General features: G+C 46.6%; 1 protein-coding gene across 7 annotated transcripts in view; it reads left to right on the top strand.

Annotated features, from left to right (window-relative positions):
- LOC126365762 (uncharacterized) overlaps positions 1-20,728 on the top strand; it is a 1,228,930-nt gene that overhangs the window by 974,096 nt on the left and 234,106 nt on the right. For all 7 annotated transcript variants that reach the window (XM_050008264.1, XM_050008265.1, XM_050008267.1 and 4 more), the window contains one exon: positions 14,808-14,871. In XM_050008264.1, coding sequence (XP_049864221.1) covers positions 14,808-14,871 — 64 coding nt within the window. The remainder of the gene's footprint in view (positions 1-14,807; positions 14,872-20,728) is intronic.

The following is a 20,728-nucleotide window of genomic DNA, read 5'->3' on the forward strand; positions in this document are numbered from 1 at the left end:
TCGTCTAGACATGTTTTTATCATGTATACGAGAAGGCGTAAAAAAGTTCCAACCTTTTTTCACTCTCAGAAATGTTTCTATAGAGAATCCTTCAAATATCAGGAAATAGAATGCGTGTGGCGTAACGAGTATCATTCAAAGGCGTGTCAAATGTTTCTGGGTTTTATTTCTTACTTTTAGACAAATGATTTCACAGAACATTTGACTGTGGTCTTTTTTTTTATGGAATACTTCCTTGAGATGGTGCTGTATGTACCAGTGGGAGTAGGATCGTTTGCCCCTGTGCCGAACGATGGCAATACGCTGCGTGTAACGCCCTGTGTGGGTCTTCCCCCCATAAACTGCGAAGCCCAGAGCACCATCAGCCTTCTTCCAATTTAAAACATCCAAAAAGTAATTGTGATAGCTCCATTGTAAGTGTAATTGGTCTCATACCACGATGAACACACCGCTGTCAGCAACAGACCTTAATGTCTGGGACAAAGAAAGAAAAATTGGAGTGTAAGAGCAACGCCTAAATGAAGAATACACATTTCACTGTGATAACAGCAAGTTGCTGTGCAAAGCAAAAAGGTATTGGGAAAGATTTGTAAAGGAATCTACGGAAATAAGGATATCAGACAATCTCCTAAATAATGCTGAAAGATCTTGACTATGTTTGACGGAAATTCTACATTTGTGGTTATAGTCTAAGAGTGTACCCAGTAGAGGTCAACACGCAGGACAGATTAACAATGCCCAAGTAAAGATACGAGGCATGGCCTTTGGCCTACTCATTTTCCGCCTGCCACGAAGGCCCCAGGCAGGTCGAGTGGTCAACCGCCTCCACTGGTATAAATATAGTGACATTCCCAATGTCCCGACGCTTTTCCAGAGGATAAGTAGTATGTATGGCACTCACCAAAACATCACAGTATCTCAGCATTGTCACCCACGTGGAAGCAGAGAGTTTTTCACCTGTGTTACGCGCCAGGCAAATTTACATTCACGCGCATAATTACAGTAACTTTCTTCATAAATCCCCATGCTCAGTAGAATAACTTCTTTTGGTAAGTTAGTTAGTTTTGCCTTTTCTTCAGTGGTTGCCCCTTGAATGTGGTGGTTGTCAATAGTGCATCAATTGTCTGTTGAATAAATGTAGTGTGTTTGTTTGCAGTTGTTTGTTTTAGTCCCTGTTCTTTCTAGACTCATTTAAAATAAGTAGTTAAATTTCGTGGCCAGTGTTTGTTTCATTATATGTCTGTCTTAGTCCCATTCATCAGTCGATCTTATTTATCTCTCACTTTTCGTTTCGACCCTGTTTATTAGTAAACTTGACTAGTGAAGATTTTAAAATTCCGCATCTTAATGCAATTTCATTTCAAAATTACTGTTAAATCTATGAATTAAATACATTTTATCTTCTATGTACACGGTACTTCGTTCCTAAAGTAAAACTTAAATAGGGTTGTAGGAGTAATAACTACCTGCTTTCACTACCACCACCATCACCACCACCACTAACTGCTGGGGCAATCAAGTAAATATAGATTTTTTCTGTCTAAGTTGGTCCCTTCTGCACCGCATTTTACTGTAGATTTTATTGACTGCTTCTTGAGTCATTTGACTGTACTGTTTGTTAATTAATTTTACTTGTAGTGTTTAATTTATTTTTCAAGTAACTTCATTCTCATTCCATGCTCAAACTGTCTGCAACCTCTTTTCAGTATTATATCATGCAACATACACATTTTGTTCTTCTTCATAATCACTTCTTTACTGACTTGTCTTTCCTTGATAATCTGGAAATAGTCACGAAAAGTTAAGAAGTGAAAATTCATCATTTCTAAATTCATGTGACTATATGACCAAAACTTGCTTGGTTCTACTTCTATATCCCCAGAATCATGCTATGAATAATATAAACGGTCCTGCACTATCATCAAAATATACTAAAAAAGTAACACCCTTTTTATAATGCATGTATGGCTATATGCATAAAATTTCTGTGTAACGAATAGTTTGCACTGAAGTATACAGTTGCTCCAGTTCTTAGCTTACGTTCTATCACTGAATAGAAACATGTCATAGTCGCTATCTCTTTCATTCAAAATCCAACATTAACATGAACAAAAGGTATGCAGATGATTTCAGAGTGTAGGATATACACTATGTGATGAAAACTATCCAGACACGCCCCAGAACATACTTCTTCATATTAGGTTCACTGTGCTGCCACCTACTCCATATCAGCGACTCAGTAGTCAGTAGACATCGTGAGAGAGCAGAACGGGGCGCTCCGCGGAACTCGAGGACTTCGAACGTGGTGAGGTGATTGGGTGTCACTTGTGTCATATGTCTGTAAGCGTGATTTTCACACTCCTAAACATCCCTAGGTCCTCTGTTTCCGATGTGATAGTGAAGTGGAAACCTGAATGGACCCGTACAGTGCAAAAGCGTATACGCCGACCTCGTCTGTTGACTGACAGATTGCCGACAGTTGAAGAGGGTCGTAATGTGTAATAGGCAGACATCTATCCAGACCATTACACAGGAATTCCAAACTGAATCAAGATCCACTGCAAGTACTACGACAGCTAGGCGGGAGGTGAGAAAACTTGGATTTCATGGTCGAGTGGCTGCTCATAAGCCACACGTCACGCCGGTAAATGCCAGTCGACCCTCGCTTGGAGTAAGGAGCGTAAATATTGGACGATTGAACAGTGGGAAAACGTTGTGTGGAGCGACGAATCACTCTTCACAATGTGGCGATCCGATGGCAGGGTGTAGGTATGACGAATGCCCAGTGAACGTCATCTGCCAGCGTGTGTAGTGCCAACAATAAAATTGGGAGGCAGTGGTGTTACGGTGTGGTCTTGTTGGCTTGCACCCCTTGTAGGTCTGCGTGGCACTATCAAAGCACAGGCCTACATTGATGTTTTAAGCACATTCTTGCTTCCCACTGTTGAAGAGCAATTCAGGGATGACGATTGCATCATTCAAGACGATCGGGCACCTGTTCATAATGCACGGCTTGTGGTGGAGTGGTTACACGACAATAACATCCCTGTAATGGACTGGCCTGCACATTTTCCTGTTCTGAATCGCGTAGAACATCTTTGAGATGTTTTGGAAGGCCGACTTCGTGCTAGACCTCACCGACCGATATCGATCCTGTCCTCAGTATAGCACTCCGTAAAGAATGGGCTGCCATTCCCCAAGAAACCTTCCAGAACCTGATTGAACCTATGCCTGCGAGAGAGGAAGCTGTCATCAAGGCTAAGGGTGAGCCAACGCCATATTGAATTCCAGATTTACCGATGGAGGGCGTCACGAACGTGTACGTCATTTTCAGCCAGTTGTCCGGATACCTTTAATCACATAGTGTAGACATAAGTAATATTTAACTGCATTTTACATAACATTCATGGAGGAGAGTCCAAAGAGAAAATATCCTCTATCCAGAATTGATGAAAACGTTTACTGAGCTGAGTTGACAAAATAACTAATTTTTAGGATGTTGGAGCATAGTTTCAGTTAGATGGAACTGCATCTATGAATCTGCAACACCGTCAAGACGGCATGCCACAGATGTCAATTTAACAAGAAATGTAGTACAAGCTTGTTGGGTATGTAAAGGATTAGAATTTCAGAGCTGTTGTACCAAGGAAGTTGTAGTAATGCTATTTGCATTCTGTAAGTAAAGAAGGATAACTCAGTGTATTTCTAATTCGCATTTGGAAATGGACACGTTCTTAATGAGACAAGTATCCACACGGTTAGGGCGGCATGTGGAGCACCACAGAGTGTCAGCAGGGCGACTACTGTCGCCTCTTCTTCGTCTTCTTTTGACCTAGTACCAGAGTGAGGTGCACATGCATTAGGGCGCCCAGTGACAGCAGTAGACACCTAGTGGTACCACGTCATCTTTTCAGACGATTGCCAGTTTTTCGTTCAGCATTACAATGGTTGTATCCCTGTGTGGAGGCTTTGAGGAGAACGAACATATCCAGACAACATTCGCCATTGTTACACGGTTTCACCAACTAGCTTGATGATTTGGGGTGCCACTGGGTACACAACACTATCATCTCTGTTTCGCTCAGATCGTACTTTGAACAGCAGGTATTTAATTTCTAAAGTGTAAAATCCAGTTGTTGCGCCTTGTTTGTGAGGTCTCTGTAAGTTATCTTCCAGTAAGATAATGCAAGGCCCCATGTTTCCCTGACTGTGAAGAGCTACTTTGACACATAGGGTGTTCGAGGCTGTCAAGCCCAGCACATTCTTGCTGAAAAGATCTAGTCATGAATTGCTGAGAGACTGGCATGCCCTTAAGCAATTAAGAATAATGAACTATGGCATAGAGCTGAAGTAGCTTGGGTCGACGTACTCAGATGTCACGCAAGCTTGGTTTGTCTCAGTGCTCAGCCAGATTAGAGCTGTTGTTGCTACCAGGGGTGGCATCTCTGCGTATTAAATTTTTCACCCTATGTACCCCTATTACCTACCAATCGAGTCATGTATTCTCGCTTTCATACTATATACACACAATAAATGAAATTTCGTCGTTTGTTAGCCTCCCAAAATTTCACATCTATACTCATCAAGCAAGGGTACTTACGTTACCACTGTTATTTTTCCTTCTCCTCTGTTCCATTCGCGCCGGCCGCTGTGGCCGAGCGGTTCTAACCTCTTCAGTCTGGAACCGCGCGACTGCTACGGTCTCAGGTTCGAATCCTGCCTCGGGCATGGATGTGTGTGATGTCCTTAGGCTAGTTACATTTAAGTAGTACTAAGTCTAGGGGACTGATGACCTCAGATGTTAGGTCCCATAGTGCTCAGAGCCATTTGAACCATTTGTTCCATTCGCGAATGGTGTGTAGGAAAAATGACTCCCGATTAAACCTCACCGCTGAATCAACGCTTATTTCGTTGATTTTATCGTAAAGTTGGTTTCACGAGACATATGTGGGAGAAAGTGTTACGTTACACATCTGTTCCTGGAATTGAAACAGTAATCTTTGACACATGATGAATACCTTGTAGCATCTGCCTCTGGAATTGGTTGAGATTCTCCGCAACACTCCCATTCTCACTAACCAACTCTGATATAAATCCCCCTGCAGGTCTGGGGGTTAGAATAGGCCCTAGGTATTCCTGCCTTTCGTAAGAGGCGACTAAAAGGAGTCTCACACGTTTCGCCCTTTACGTGATGATCCCCTGTCGGGTTTCACCTCCATCTTTCTAAATTTTCCCGAAGAGCGAACCAAGTGGGGAAGGGCGCCTTACACGGTGCATCGTGTCCATCGTGCATTGAGATCTTTAGCCCACTTTCTCGTCGTCGCATTGCAGCCCCGCTCATTCTCCACTTCTTCGGCGTACGTTTTCCACCATGCACTATGAAGTGTCGCTTTCTGCGCCGACGATGGCCATGGACTTCTTAGCACCTCATACCCAGCACAGTAGTCAGTCCATTGTGGTGGGGGCGCCATGTACCCTGTTGCTTGTAGCCCCCTGACAACAAAGGGATCGCTCTGCTGATTCCTGCACCGTTAACTCCCCACGTATGCCATGGAGAAGATGCCCACCTCCCTGGGGAATCGGGACTCCCAGCAATGGCCATTCTCCCAGGTGGCCCTTGCTGAGGCTGAGTGGCGCCCATGGGGAGGGCCCTTGGTCGGAGTGGGTGCCATCAGGGCGGTAGATACGCCATGAAGCGTAGTACGTCATCTCTTGCTGGTGGTCCGCCGCCAGCAGTTTCTAAGCGGGTAAATTCTAACTTCAATGCTAAGAAATACGACACAAAATCGTTCCCCTCCTTTGCCACGCCATAGGAGGAACGCCAGGCTAAGGATAACAGTGAAGCTTATTCGCTCTGACCTCCGCTGCCTGAGCAACATCAACTGGGGTGCAGATCGCTCTACGCTGCTGCAGCTCTACAGAGCTCTTGTTCAGTCCCGCTTTGACTATGGGAGTGAGCTTTATGGTTCGGCGGCGTCCTCAGCGTTGCGTTTACTCGACCCAGTGCACAACTGTAGCGTTCGCCTAGCGCTAGGAGCTTTTAGGACGAGTCCAGTGACCAGCGTACTGGTGGAGGCCGGAGTCCCTCCATTGCACGTTACACGTGCACAACTGCTGGCGCATCCGAATCACAGTCTCCTTTCCCCACCCACAGCGGTTCATCTCCCGCATCAGTGGCCCAGGTCAGGGCTTACAATTGCACTTAGTGTCCGGACTCTTCTTTCCGAACTGGAATCCTTGCCTTTACCACCTGTTCTCCACTTCCTCTCGATTCTTGACATGTACCGAGGCCACGAAGTAGTTTACACCGACGGGCTCATGGCTGATGCTCACGTCGGCTTCGCGTATGTCCATGGAAGACATATTGAACTGCATTCCTTGCCCCATGGCTGCAGTGTTTTCACTGCTGAGCTGGTGGCTATATCTTGTGCTCTTGAGCACATCCGTTCATGCCCTGAGGAGTCGTTTCTTGTGTGTACTGACTCCTCGAAGCAGCCTACAAGCTATCGACCAGTGCTACCCTCGTCATCCTTTGGTATGGACCATCCAGGAGTCCATCTATGCCCTGGAACGATCCAGTCGTTCAGTGGTGTCTGTCTGGACCCCAGGTCACTTCGGAATCCCAGACAACGAAATTGACGACAGGCTGGCCAAACAGGCTACGCGGAAAACCTCTTATGGAGATCGGCTTCTCTGCAACTGACCTGTGGTCAGTACTACGCCGCAGGTTTTTGGGGCTTTGGGAGACGAAATGGCATAGCGTCAGCACGCACAACAAACTCCGTGTCATTAAAGAGACTACGAATGTGTGGCAGTCCTCCGTGCGGGCATCTCGCAGGGACTCTGTGGTTCTCTGCCGGCTCCGCATTGGCCATGTTTTGACCCACCTCAGTGACGGTACGGCGCCCGGCTGACAGTGGCCCATAACTTGGTGAGCTATCCTTTGGCTGTCCTGCGACTGACTCTTCAGTTACTTGACTCGTTGCCATTAATTTTAGGTGACAGCACCTCATCGGCTAATTTAGTTTTACGTTTTATAAGTGACGGTGGGTTTTATCATTCTATATTAGTTTTAGTGCGTGTCCTTTGTCCCTTTGTGTTCTCCACTCTAATTCTTTTAGGGTGGATATTTGAATGTGTCGCAGAGTGGCTGGCTACTCCTTTTTATTCTCATGGTCGCTCAGCCACGGTCATCTTCTCTCTTGTTTCTACCCGTCCCCCCATCCCCCCTGTGGGTTCGGGGGTAAGAACAGGCCCACAGTATTCCTGCCTGTCGTAAGAGGCGACTAAAAGGAGTCTCAAACGTTTTGGCCTTGTGAGATGGTCCCCTAACGGGTTTGACCTCCATCCTTCTAAATTTTCCGAAGAGCGAGCCGATTGGGGAAGGGCGCCTTACAAGGAGCGATGTGTCCATCATGCATTACCATCTCTAGCCAGGTTTGTCGTCATCGCTTAGTAGTCCCGCTCACCTACCATCTCTTGGGCGTGGATTTGTTCTTGGGTGCATTTTATTGCAGTCTGCTATGCTGTGTCGCTTTATGCGCCAATGACGATATTGGACTACATCACCTGAAATCCAGCACGGTAGCCAGTCCGTTGTGGTGGGGCCGCCATGTACCCTGTTGGTTGTAGCCCACTGACTACACAGGGATCGCTCTGCTGATGCCAGCGCCGTTAACTCCCCACGTATGCCAAGGAGTAGATGCCTATCTCCTTGGGGCATTGGGACTCCCGGCAATGGCCATCCTGCCAGGTGGTCGTTGCTGAGGCTGGGTGGCGCCCGTGGGGAGGGCCCTTGGTCGGAGTAGGTGGCATCAGGGCGGATGACCCGCAATGAAGCGTGGTACATCATCTCTTGCTGGCGGCCAGCCGCCAGCAGTCTCTAAGCGTTCCAGGGCTCAATACAACGCAACTGCATATGACCCCAATTCGTTCCCCTCCCTGGCTACACCATGGGAGGAACGAAAGACTAAGGATGCCAGCGAACCATACTCGCCCCACTACCTGGTGTGTACGAGAGCTGATGGTGAATCCTTTACATCCATGAAGCCTCAGTTCTTCGTCGAGCACTTAGAGGACAAGTTCGGGGAGGTGGAGGGCTTGTCCAAAATGCGCTGGGCTCGGTTTTGATCAAATCGGCGTCCTCCGCCCAGTCCCGCCGGTTACTCGATTGTAACAAGCTGGGGGATGTTCCGGTTACAATCACGCCCCATAAGAGTCTTAATATGGTCCAGGGCATAATATTCCATCGGGACCTTCTATTGCAGTCCGATGACGAGCTTCGCGCCAATTTAGAGCGGCGAGGTGTTCACTTCGTCCGGCGCGTACATCGTGGTCCAAGGGATAAGCAAGTTGCCACCGGTGCCTTCATCTTGGCCTTCGAGGGTGATACTTTACCTGAGAAGGTCAAGGCGATGGTCTATCGTTGTGACATCAAGCCATATATCCCTCTCCCGATGCGGTGCTTTAAGTGCTGTACTTCCAGCCTCACATGTCGAGATTGTGGACGCCCATCACATCCCAATACTCCATGTGCTCCGCCTCCCATTTGTGTAAACTGCGGAGAGCACCACTCGCCTTGCTCGCCGGACTGCAGGATCTTCCAGAAAGAGCGCACAATCATGGAGTATAAGACCCTGGACCGCCTGACATACACTGAGGCCAGGCAGAAGTTCGAACGCCTCCATCCTGTTCGAATGACTGCCTCTTACGCCGCGGCTACTACTGTTATGGCCCCATTAGCTCTCCCTCAGACTGCCACCTCTCAGAGCCGGAATGCTACACCTGCCCCCTTGATGGTGGGGGGCACTTCACTCCCTGCTGCTCCTGCACTACCTGCCTCAGGAGCAGCAACCCCCCAACCATCGGGGACATCAGTCCCCACTTCTAAGCTGGGGAAGCCTCAAACTTCCCCGGCTCGAATAGCACAGAAAGGGTCCCTTGGGTCCCTTCCTTCCCAGGTTTCCGCCTCTGGGAAGGGTGACGTCAGCCAATGGGAGAAAAGCAGACCAGCGGCTGGTCGCAGGGCTTCCCGCTCCTCTACCGTCCCGGAGACTGACTCGCTGGAGCCCTCCCAGCCAATGAAACCCAAGGACCAGAGACAAGACGAAGAAGAAGACCTCTAAGGCCAAGGACCACGCGGTGGCATCCACCCCACTGCTCCCTACAGGCTCTGCGTCCGAGGATAAGGTGGAGATCCGGGCGTCCGCTGAGGACCTGGATCTCGCCAGACCCTCAGACACCATGGAAGCAGATTGTACTGGTCCTCCATCGGTGGCAGCAGGTGACCCAGTGGCGTGATCTGCTTCCTCGGCCCCTTCACGCCTTTTTCGGACATGGAAAAAGCGATACTCCAGTGGAACTGCAGCGCTTTTTTCCACCACCTTGCTGAGCTTCGCCAACTCATCAGCAGTCACCCTTTCCTCTGCATTGCCCTACAGGAAACTTGGTTTCCGGCAATGCGGACCCCTGCCCTACGTGGGTATCGGGGTTATTACAAGAACCGGGCAGCTTATGAGAGGGTATCTGGTGGAGTCTGCGTCTACATCCTTACCTCTGTCTACAGCGAATGTGTACCTCTTCACACACCTTTAGAGGCTGTCGCTGTAAGGATGTGGACGCCTCAGCCTATTACTGTCTGCAGTTTGTATCTTCCGCCAGATGCTGATGTCTCGCGTCATGTGTTGGCTGCATTGATAGCACAACTGCCTCCTCCTTTTGTGTTACTGGGCGACTTTAACGCCCATAACCCCCTGTGGGGTAGCGCCGCGATTACTGGCCGGGGTAGAGATGTCGAGACTCTTCTCTCGCAGCTTGACCTCTGCCTCTTAAACACGGGAGAGCCGACACATTTTAGCGTAGTCCATGGCACATTTTCGGCCATCGGCCTTTCTATCTGCAGCCCCGGACTTTCACCATCCATCCACTGGAGTGTCCATGACGACTTATGTGGTAGTGACCATTTCCCCATCTTTCTGTCACTACCACAGCGTCACTCTTCTGAACGCCCCTCCAGATGGGCTCTGAATAAGGCTGATTGGGGCTTGTTCTCCTCTCTCGCCATTATCGCACCTCCTTCCCCTGACACCATTGATGCGGTGGTTCAGTCGGTCACCACCGGCATCGTTTCTGCGATTCCCTGTTCATCCGGGTCCCCTCGGCGGAGGACTGTGCCTTGGTGGGCGCCCGAGATCGCAGAGGCGATTAGAGATCGCCGGCGGGCTCTTCAACGCCATAAGCGGCACCCGTCCTTGGAGAACCTCATCGTTTTTAAACAGCTCCGTGCCCGTGCCCGACGCCTTATTCGCCAACGGAAGCAGGAGTGCTGGGAACGGTATGTTTCCACCATTGGCGTCCGTACCTCTGCATCGCAGGTTTGGGCTAAGATTAGGCGACTCCATGGCTATCGGCCGCCTGTCTCTGTCCCTGGGCTTTCGCTGAATGGAGTGGTGTGTACTGACTCCGACACGATTGCGGACCGGTTAGCAGCGCATTTTGCTCAGTGTTCCGCATCTACGAATTACCCACTGGCCTTCCGCTCCCGGAAAGAGCGGTTGGAAAGTTGGAGGCTTTCCTTTCACACGCGCCACGCGGAGTCGTACAATGCTCCTTTCAGCGACTGGGAATTCCAGAGTGCACTATCTGCTTGCCCTGATACGGCTCCTGGGCCAGACCGCATCCACAGCCAGATGCTGAAACACCTCTCTGTGAATTGCCAGCGACACCTCCTAGATGTTTTCAACCGCATCTGGGTTGAGGGTGTGTTCCCGTCTCAATGGCGAGAAAGCATCGTCCTCCCCGTGTTGAAACCTGGCAAGAACCCGCTGGAGGTGGACAGCTACCGCCCCATAAGCCTCACCAACGTTCTTTGCAAGTTGCTAGAACGTATGGTGAGCCGGAGGTTGAGTTGGCTCCTCGAGTCTCGAGACCTTCTGGCTCCGTCTCAGGGTGGGTTCCGTAAAGGCCGCTCTGCCGGTCTCCCTAGAGTCTGCCGTCCGTACAGCCTTTGCACGCCGCCAACATCTGGTTACCGTTTTCTTCGACATGCGGAAGGCATACGATACGACTTGGCGATATCACATCCTGGCCACACTTCATGGGTGGGGTCCTAGGGGCCCGCTCCCGATTTTTATTCAGAATTTTCTGTCGTCTCGTTCCTTCCGCGTGCAAGTTGCTGCGTCCCATAGTTCCTCCCGGGTCCAGGAGAACAGGGTCCCACAGGGGTCTGTCCTCAGTGTCTCCCTGTTTTTAATTGCGGTCAATGGGCTCGCTGAGGCGGTGGGATCGTCCGTCGCAGCTTCGTTGTATGCAGACGACTTCTGCCTCTACTACAGCTCCGCTGGCATTGCAGTTGCTGAGCGCCAGCTGCAGGGCGCTATCCGCAAGGCACAGTCGTGGGCTGTAGCGCACGGCTTCCAGTTTTCGGCCGCTAAGACCTGCGTTATGCATTTCTGCCGGCGTCGCACGGTTCACCCTGAGCCATGCCTTTACCTTGACGGTGAACCTCTTGCTGTGGTAGAGACGCATCGGTTCTTGGGACTGGTATTTGATGCCCGGTTGACTTGGCTGCCTCATATTAGGGAGCTTAAACAAACATGCTGGCGGCATTTAAACGCTCTCCGTTGCCTTAGCCACACCGGATGGGGTGCCGATCGGTCCACCCTTCTCCGGCTGTATCAAGCGCTGATCCAGACCCGCCTTGATTATGGGTGTGTGGCTTATGGTTCGGCATCGCCATCAGCGTTGCAATTGCTGGATCCCATCCATCACTGCGGGATCCGACTCGCCACAGGAGCATTTCGGACAAGCCCTGTTGACAGCTTACTTGTGGAGGCTGGTGTTCCTCCATTGCGGATCCGGCGCGACCGACTTCTGGCCGCTTATGCTGCCCACGTTTGTAGCTTGCCAGGGCATCCCAACTACCGTCTCCTGTTCCCACACTCGATCGTCCATCTTCCAGACAGGCGGCCCGGTCAGGGTGTACGATCGCGGTTCGCATCCGGGCTCTACTGTGTGGGATTGAGTTTTTTCCTCTCCCGCCTGTTTTCCGGGCCAATCTCCGTCTGCCCCCTTGGTGTGTGCGCCGACCATGCATTCGGCTGGATTTGGCACAGGGTCCGAAAGACTCGGTCCCTCCTCCGGCCGTCCGCCGCCGCTTTGTTTCTCTCCTTGCCGAGTTTCCCGGATCTGCCGTGGCCTATACCGACGGTTCGATGGTCTCTGGTCGCACTGGTTACGCTCTTACTCTAGAGGATCATTGTGAGCAACGGTCGCTGGCACCCGGGAACAGTGTATACACTGCCGAGTTGGTTGCCATCTATCGCGCCCTAGAGTATATCCGCTCCCGCTCAGGTGAGTCCTTTGTCATCTGTAGTGACTCCCTGAGTGGTTTACGAGCTCTTGACCAGTGCTGACCTCGTTCCCGTCTGGTGATGGCCATCCACGAGTCGCTCCATGCTCTTGCCCGTTGCGGCGCTCCCTGGTCTTTGTTTGGACCCCAGGTCATGTCGGCATCCCGGGCAATGAGCGGGTTGACACGCTGGCTAAACAGGCAGTGAGTTCACCGGCTCTGGAACTCGGCCTTATGGAGTGTGATCTCCTGTCGCTTTTGCGCCAGAAAGTGCTTGGTGCCTGGGGTGACGAGTGGCGCACCCTACCCACGCCCAACAAACTTCGGGCGGTGAAGGAGACGACCGGTGTGTGGCGCTCCTCCATGCGGGCCTCTCGGAAGGACTCTGTCGTCGTCTGCCGGCTGCGCGTTGGCCACACGTGGCTGACGCACGGCCATTTGTTGCGCCGGGAGGACCCACCGCTATGTCGCTGCGGGGCAGCTCTGACGGTGGTCCACATTTTGGTGGACTGCCCGCTTTTAACAGGACTCAGGCAGACGTTTGCGCTGCCTGATACCCTCCCTGCCCTTTTATGTGATGACGTTGCTATGGCGGACCTCGTGTTGAGTTTTATTCGGGCAGGGGGTTTTTATCGTATGATTTGAGTGTTTGTCCTTTTATTTCCTGTATTGACTTGGGCCTTTGGCCTGTGGTTTTAAACTGTGGGTTTTAATGTCATTTGGTGGTTGGCTTTTCCTTATTTTCATGGTCGGCCAACCACCTTCACACTCGGTGTGATTTTGGTTCCGTTTGTCTGGTCTTTGTCTGTCTTTCTTGTATTGTGTCGTCCCTTGTCTCAGTTCTCCGTTTTTAACGACTGACAGTTTTTATTTCGTGTGATTTTATCGTGGAACAAGGGACCGATGACCTTAGCAGTCCGGTCCCTTCAATCCCACACCCAACCAATATATCTGTTTCTTGCTTCTACCTGTGGTTTTCTTTTCCTGTTTTGTCCATCGTAGTGTTGGTTGTCCTTGTTGACGTTCTTCTGGTTCTTCCTTTCTCCTGTTACTGTGTTGCACGTCTCCTTTCTTTTCTTCTTTCCCTTATGTGATTATTTTACCGGGAACAAGGGACCGCTGACATCATAGTTTGGTCCCTTCCCCCTTCCCCACTCCTTTAAACCAACAAATATGATATGAAATTCATCACTCTTCATTGTATCTTCTTTATCTCTTTTATTAATCCAATCTGGCGATGATCCCGAAAATCAGTGCAATATTAAAGAAAGAGTTGAACAATTGTTTGTTTCAAGCAATTTCTTTGGTGAATGAATTACATTTGCTCAAAACTCGTCCAGAGTATCCCATCACTGATTGTTCTTTTTCTACAATTTGTTTTATGCGGTATTCCACTTTCCATTGCTCCATGTAGTTACATCTAGGTAGTCGATTCTTGCTAATTCTGTCATTAGACAACTAGATCAATGATTTCCTTTTTAACGCTTTTGGACTGTATATTTTTATTTTGATATCTAATGATTCCACATTGAACAGACAAAGCTTTGTTGAATCGAACTCTCAGCTATTCAAACTTTTTTAAGGTCCCTTGAACTTTGAATTATTGGGAGTCGACATAATTCCACAGTTGTTATTGTTTCGAATGATTTATTGCCAATAGTGTAACCAAATAGTAATGAATATCTTCATCTGTTTATGGATAATGTGTTCCATGTGTTTACATTCAGCTCAGGTGCGAGTTCCTATACATTTTCCTGCAGGTTACTACAGCCTTCTGGAGTTCCAACTTTTCTGTAGTCAACTGCGTTATCTGCAAACATCCCCTTGGAGCTTCCAACATTATCCACTAGATCATTTACGTATATTATAAATAGCACCAGCCCCCAATACTCCCTTGGATACTACCGCAATTACTTTTACATCAGTCAGTTATATATCGTGACGAACAATCTGTTTTCCTGTGAACAGAGTAAAGCATTGACTAGCAAATTTGTGAACAGACGTCCAAATCTAGTGTTCAATGAACTGAAACGAAAAAGCTGTGTAAATAAACAAGAAAGAAATAAAACTGTAAGTAAATAAATTATTACTTACCACGCATAGAAAACTGACAGAGACAAATTATAAACCGACAGATTCGTATCTTCTTAGGTGAAAGAGGAAATTGTTGAAGGAAACAAGACTTAACATGAGTTTTGCATGGCAGGTAGAATGGGCATTCAAATCCAGGTGGGAGCAGGAATAAGTAAATGAATTAATAGTTGGACGGACGGACAGGAATAGATGAACACATTATGACGTAATCCACAGTGTCTCAATACTGGTCAGAGAGGATCAGTGACGGTGAGTATGTCTGTTTGTTACATTCTGACTGTTTCGATAAATTCATTGAACATGCACCAAATTTCTTTCTATCTCAAAATTGTTTATATGTAATATATTACCTTGTTTGTTTCAGTGTGTCCTGGATCGAGTGTCGCAATGGCCTTTCAACGCGTTCACGTTGGATACTGTCACTGGTGGTCAGTATTAGACATGATTTCGAATACGTTTCTTATATTTATTGCTTATTATTTTATAATTTAGTTCATGTACAGATACTTGAGAAATCGAAATACCAGAATTAGCAGCTGACTAATTTTATTTCTGTTGTCAAATAATATAAGTATACAAATTGTATAATGTTTTGAGAGGAAATTCTCATCCACTATTATGGATTGACCTGTAAGTAATCATGAGGGGTACTATTTGGACTGAGGTCTCTCATGTGAAATGAACCACATGTTCTTGATGAATTCTTATCGGGTGACTGGGCCAGCATCTTTTTTAGAGGGGGTTGCTAACTTACTCTACCTTCGGCACCATAAACTGTAATTTGATTTCTTGTTACTCTCTGCTTGCTGTTTCTTTGTTAGTGACTAGTACGTCCCCTCCCCTTCCATTCTCCCTCCACACATGTGTAATTTTATATGGTTTAACATAGAGGAAAGTGGGTAGAAACGGCGTTGCGTGTGAAGACAAGATACATTGGTTGCTGTCCAAAAACAGCTGGAAGCTGCATTGCCCACTTTTGGCGGGCATAATACTGCTGCCCTAATTTGCAGTGACTTGAGGCATCAGTGACAAAAACTGTGACACCCTGGAACCCCGATGTTTCTCATCTTCCGATGCACATCATTTCACCGGTTTGCCCCCACTCAAGGATGATTCGCTGGCAGTGTTGGGTTTTTATATCTGTAGCTGACAGTTGACTGTGGTAACTGGTGGTGCAGTTGTCCCTTTACACCTTAGCAACAGGTACGAGGTTGTACCTAATGTCGATAATACATGTCAGTGAACACTGGATACCTCGTCTGTTGGGCCAGTGATAAATTTTGCTGCCAAATCCAGACAAACACAGTGGGTGTGTATGTTGATCAGAAACAACGCCTATGTGCGTTTGTTAAGAGGCCTCATCCAATATCTGGCGGAGGTTCGTGCCAGCGGCTATTGAACTTCGCCCGTGTAACTGTTTACAGACTATAGCTGAAGTCAGCATGGATTTTGGGTACGCAATCGTAATCCACTGACTGAGAACCCACAGGCAAGAGTGCCCACGTGGTGTATGCACATAATGCGTGTAATAGGGGAACTTTGTGAGTAGCCTACCCAACCTGCGCCTGCCCCGTGTGGGCTTCCAGCAGTGTCCGCACCGTATGGAACAACATACTTTAGATGGTTGGCTCAATTGGTAAAGACAGCTAGCATTGTTTGTATGGTAGAAGCATGTTGACTGTTTTTGCTGCTTCGTACCCAGAATTGATCACGATCCTCTCGATTGGAACTGATTAAAAGGTCTAAATCAGACATTTAGACAATTCTGTGTCAATCTCGGCTCCAAATTTCTCGGTCTGGGTTGTCGAATGGAGAATTGTAGGGCAGATAAATATATGCTATTAGTAAACAGTCCAGACGACGAGGAGGGAGGGGGACAAAATCCCCTGGGACCAAACATCATGGGAGGCCAAAGTGTCTCAAGAGTTCGGATCCAAAGTGCTCAGTCGGCAAATATCGGAATACTATTGTAAAATAAATTTTGTACAATACAGTAAATAAAAGAACATTGCCCCAGCACCAGCAAAGCCAGTCTAGGTCCTGCTTCAATTCTTCACTTACATTATTCTTACAGGTCAATTGTCTACAATTCTATTTCGTGTTCAATCTTGAATGCACTATGTTTTCTTTAGACAGCGTATGCTGAAACCACCTGGTGATGGAGTCGAAAATGTGCTTTCTTTAAATGTTGTTGGAAATACTGCCGAAACGTCCCCAAAAAACGTACACGGCAACAACTGTGAGTCGTCGTTTTAATTTCGTAGGCCTGCCAACAACATTCAAAGATAAGGCACTTCTGATTCCATCACAACGTGATTTAACATGAAATACACAGAAAATATGTTGCATTATAGAGCATAATAAAATGTATGTATTTGATGTATCTATTTGTATTTAGTTGTCCTGGAAGAATCGTAAAAATGAAGAAGTGAAATGACGCGCGTAAGAGGTACATTGACCATTCCGATACTCGGGAAGTAAAGAAGTAATGTTATTCTTTTGTTCGTCCCTAGACCGGTCAACTTATATGGGACCTCTGATGTTACATGGTGTGACATTATTTCTTGGTCGAAGAGGCTTGGCCTTCAGAGATTCATCTCAGAATATTGGAAATGCAAATAATGGAAATTTCCTCAAAATATTAGAGCTTTTGAGTCGCTATGATCCAGTTACTGCAAAACATATTAGCAAGGGCAGATACGGACATGCTAGAAATCGTTTAAAAGTGAATATCTTTAAGTGACACCAAGAAAGAATTTATTTCTAGCTCTACCTATGTCAGGTGTGCCATCACGGTGCAGAGAGAAAATGAGAAATACTACTCAGTTATTGTTGATGCAACTACTGATTCGATTATGTTGAAGAGACAACTTTCACCGTGGTTTAAATTTTCTTCAATAAGGAAATTAATAAATATGAAATAAAGGAATGGTCTTTGGAATTTGTAAAAAGCATTCACAAAACTGGAGTTGCTGTTGCGCATTTAATATCAACTAATAGTTACGAAACACTCGATTCCTATCAGTGAAATTTGCGGACAAACTTGTAATCACGGAAGTAATATTAGAGGATCTTACAAAGGTGCTTACACACGTTTTCTTCAGCGGAATCCTCTTGCAAATTTTTCTCTGTATGCTTGTTGTAGTCTTGCACCTGAGAGTTGTTATCTACATCCACATTCATAATTTGCCAACCATCGCAAAGGGCACGTCCCATTTTTACCTGATTTTGCTTTGCTACCATTAATTTCAGTTCCTGTCACATTCGCTAGGGACTGGACGCTTAACTTAGGTGCCACTAACAGTCTGTACACACGACCAGAATTTCATCATCTCTTTATCTGCAGTCCTGTGCTTTCTTTTTCGTATATTATTTAGTAGTCTCTATTTCTATAGACGTTTCTTACTGTATACTGTGGAGGGTCCCTCCTGTTATGAACTGTTCTACTGCGTACATATCTGTCCAGTGCATGGTCAATCGTTCTTTTAATCTTGAGCCAAAGTTCCTCTGCATGCTACCTTGCGCTGAAAGTTTAACGTTCCTTATTGGTTTATGACACTACTGATTTTTTTAATACAGTTTAGTGAACCTATATATCTTTCTTCTAGATTTAGTTGCCCTTTGTGCTTTTATAATCAATGTTGCCACAGCCAAATCAGTATCACTTACACCAGTTTCGATGTGTACATCCTCAAAGAGGTCACGTCTATTTGTTGCCATAAGATCCTATGTATTTCCATCATCAGTGGGGTTCCCAACTATCTGTTCTTGGTAGTCTTCAGAGAAAGCATTAGTAATGTTTCACGGGACGTCCTGTGACGCGCCCACCACTAAGAAAACTGTACTTTTCCCGCTTGATCGTTGGATGATTAAAGTCTCCACTGCTATTACACTATGGTCGAGGAACTTAGGTATAAACGAAATGTAGTTTCCTCCTAAAGTTTTAGGTTATATCAGGATATGAGCCTGGTGGACGATAGGAGGACCCAGTTACCAATTTATGCCTACCCTTGTTACTGAGTCTTGCCCAAACTAAAATTCACCGAGATAGAAATTTGAGCTGCATGTGAGATACATGCAGCTCAAATTTCTATCTCGGTGAATTTTAATTCCTCGTCTACTGCAACAAATACACAGCCTCCATTTCCCAGTAGCCTATGCTTTCGGTATACAGTTAAATTTCCCCCCAAAATCTCACTAATATTAATTTCAGGTTCCAACGAGCTTTATATCCCCAGTATTATCTGAGCTTCACTGCTTTTCACGATCTTAATATTCTCACCTGTAGGAGGCATTTATTTCGATCTACACTGATACTTCTGGGTTTCCTACAGCTATCGTTGTCTGGATTGGATGGAGAGTCGCCTGATATATTAAAAAACTTTGTGCGTACCCCATACACAGTCAGCTACCGGAGTAGCAGCCTGTGATTTGTAGTGCACATCTGCGTAGCTTGTCACAGAACTTCCGAAGTCTCTGGTTCAGTTCTGGGGACAATGCAGCAAATGGTGAGCTTCGTTGAGACTCTGTGCACAAGGCTGGTCTTCTCAACCTTCTCCTCCGGTCGCTGGAATGATCCAAGTATAACGTCAAAGACCAGACGACAGGCATCATTTATTTCAATGTGCGCCACAGTTTGCATTGCTTGCTGATGTTCCCTCAATGGCTGCCGGAATAGGCTCTTCAACAAACTGAATGAGGCCCCAAGGCAAACACACAGAGTGCACATGGCGTCCATTCCTGTCCCTTGTCGTTTCACTAAGGGTTACAATATTCGGCGTATGTTTGAACTGCCGACAATTGATAGACCCCTGCCCTATTGCGTTTGTCTCATCTTGACATCTGACAAAACAAGCTATCCGAAAACTGGTGATGTGAGTTCCACTGGCTCAGTTTCGCGCAAACACAGCACCAAGAACTTGTTGGTTAGGGGGATCGGTATAACAGCCTGGTTCCAGTCCACATTACAAGACCCCTAGATCTACCATTAAAGCACTGCTCGCAGTCAAATGGACGACTAATGACAAATTCCGTACTTTCTGCAGAGGAAACAGGATCAGCAGGAAAGAATAATACTTCAGGAGCCTTTAGTACTGGCAACACAGTTTCATGACTCTTGGGAGCTCTTCCAACACACTGATTTGCAGTAGCTACCAATCGTTTGGCAATAGTCTGCTTATGAACATGTTCTCATGTACGGGAATAGCACTCACCGTGGCGCTGCATTTTGTCTGGTGCAAAGTATTACAGAACAGTGAACAAATAACTATAAACTAAGCCTGCTGATTGTCTTTGATATCTGTCGAGCTAAGAACTTACTTATTCCGTGTAAAAATTGCAGCAAATACACAAAATGAGATTTCTATTAGGGCAATAGAAGAACCTGTGATAAAAATTACGGATTTCCTTAAACTTTTCGAGGTTAATTATAGTTACTAGCAAATTAAAAAATACGGCTAGTTTACAATAAACGTGGATAATATATGTTCCTCTTTACGGAAAGACTAGATGTAACACTACATGTTAAGAGTATCTGCTGCAGTTACTGAATCGCCAACGGCGATTTACAACAGATTAAATTATGAACAGGAAAATAGTAACTTCTGAAAATTCTCGACAGTGCACTCTTATTTGCGTTGATATACAATGAAACTCGGGGTGATCTATTCTTTGGCAGTAACTTCGTATCAAAAAGCTTACTTGCTACGAAATACCTTATTCAAAAATACTCTTACCGGTAACTTCTCGAAAATGACCAGTTTCTTACGAAATTATACAATGAAATTACCGAACGATTGTTTTGAACGAGAATAGGGCTACTGTTACCAAAAATTTGAAAAGAGTACAAATAATTTTGAGCCTACAATTGACGATAACCGTAGGAGTTCATGGTGGCACTTGCGAATATTCGTAATTTCACAATATATCACACTACAAACGCGTATTGATAAAATTAGTGACAGGTTACCAGTATGCAGAAACGGCGAGAACAGTAAAATATGCCAATCTAGAACTTCAAATCGGCACACACAACTTGCACACGCGGTCGCACATAAAGGAAAATTCCGAAGTCAGCCTCTACATGTACATAAACGTTCGGATTGTACGGATTTTTTACTTAGCTGTTTCTGTTGACTTGCCGAAGAGGTACACTGCAGCGTGCGCTTATCTCAGTCAAAAGCTAGAAAAATGTGCAGCCATCGACAAAGCACGTCTTCTGCCTGTTGCAGCAGACATTCATGAAACAGATACTTTTTCGGAGTGATTCAGCTGCTTCACAACCTT

This window comes from Schistocerca gregaria, chromosome 4, assembly GCF_023897955.1.
Source record: "Schistocerca gregaria isolate iqSchGreg1 chromosome 4, iqSchGreg1.2, whole genome shotgun sequence".
NCBI lineage: Eukaryota > Metazoa > Arthropoda > Insecta > Orthoptera > Acrididae > Schistocerca > Schistocerca gregaria.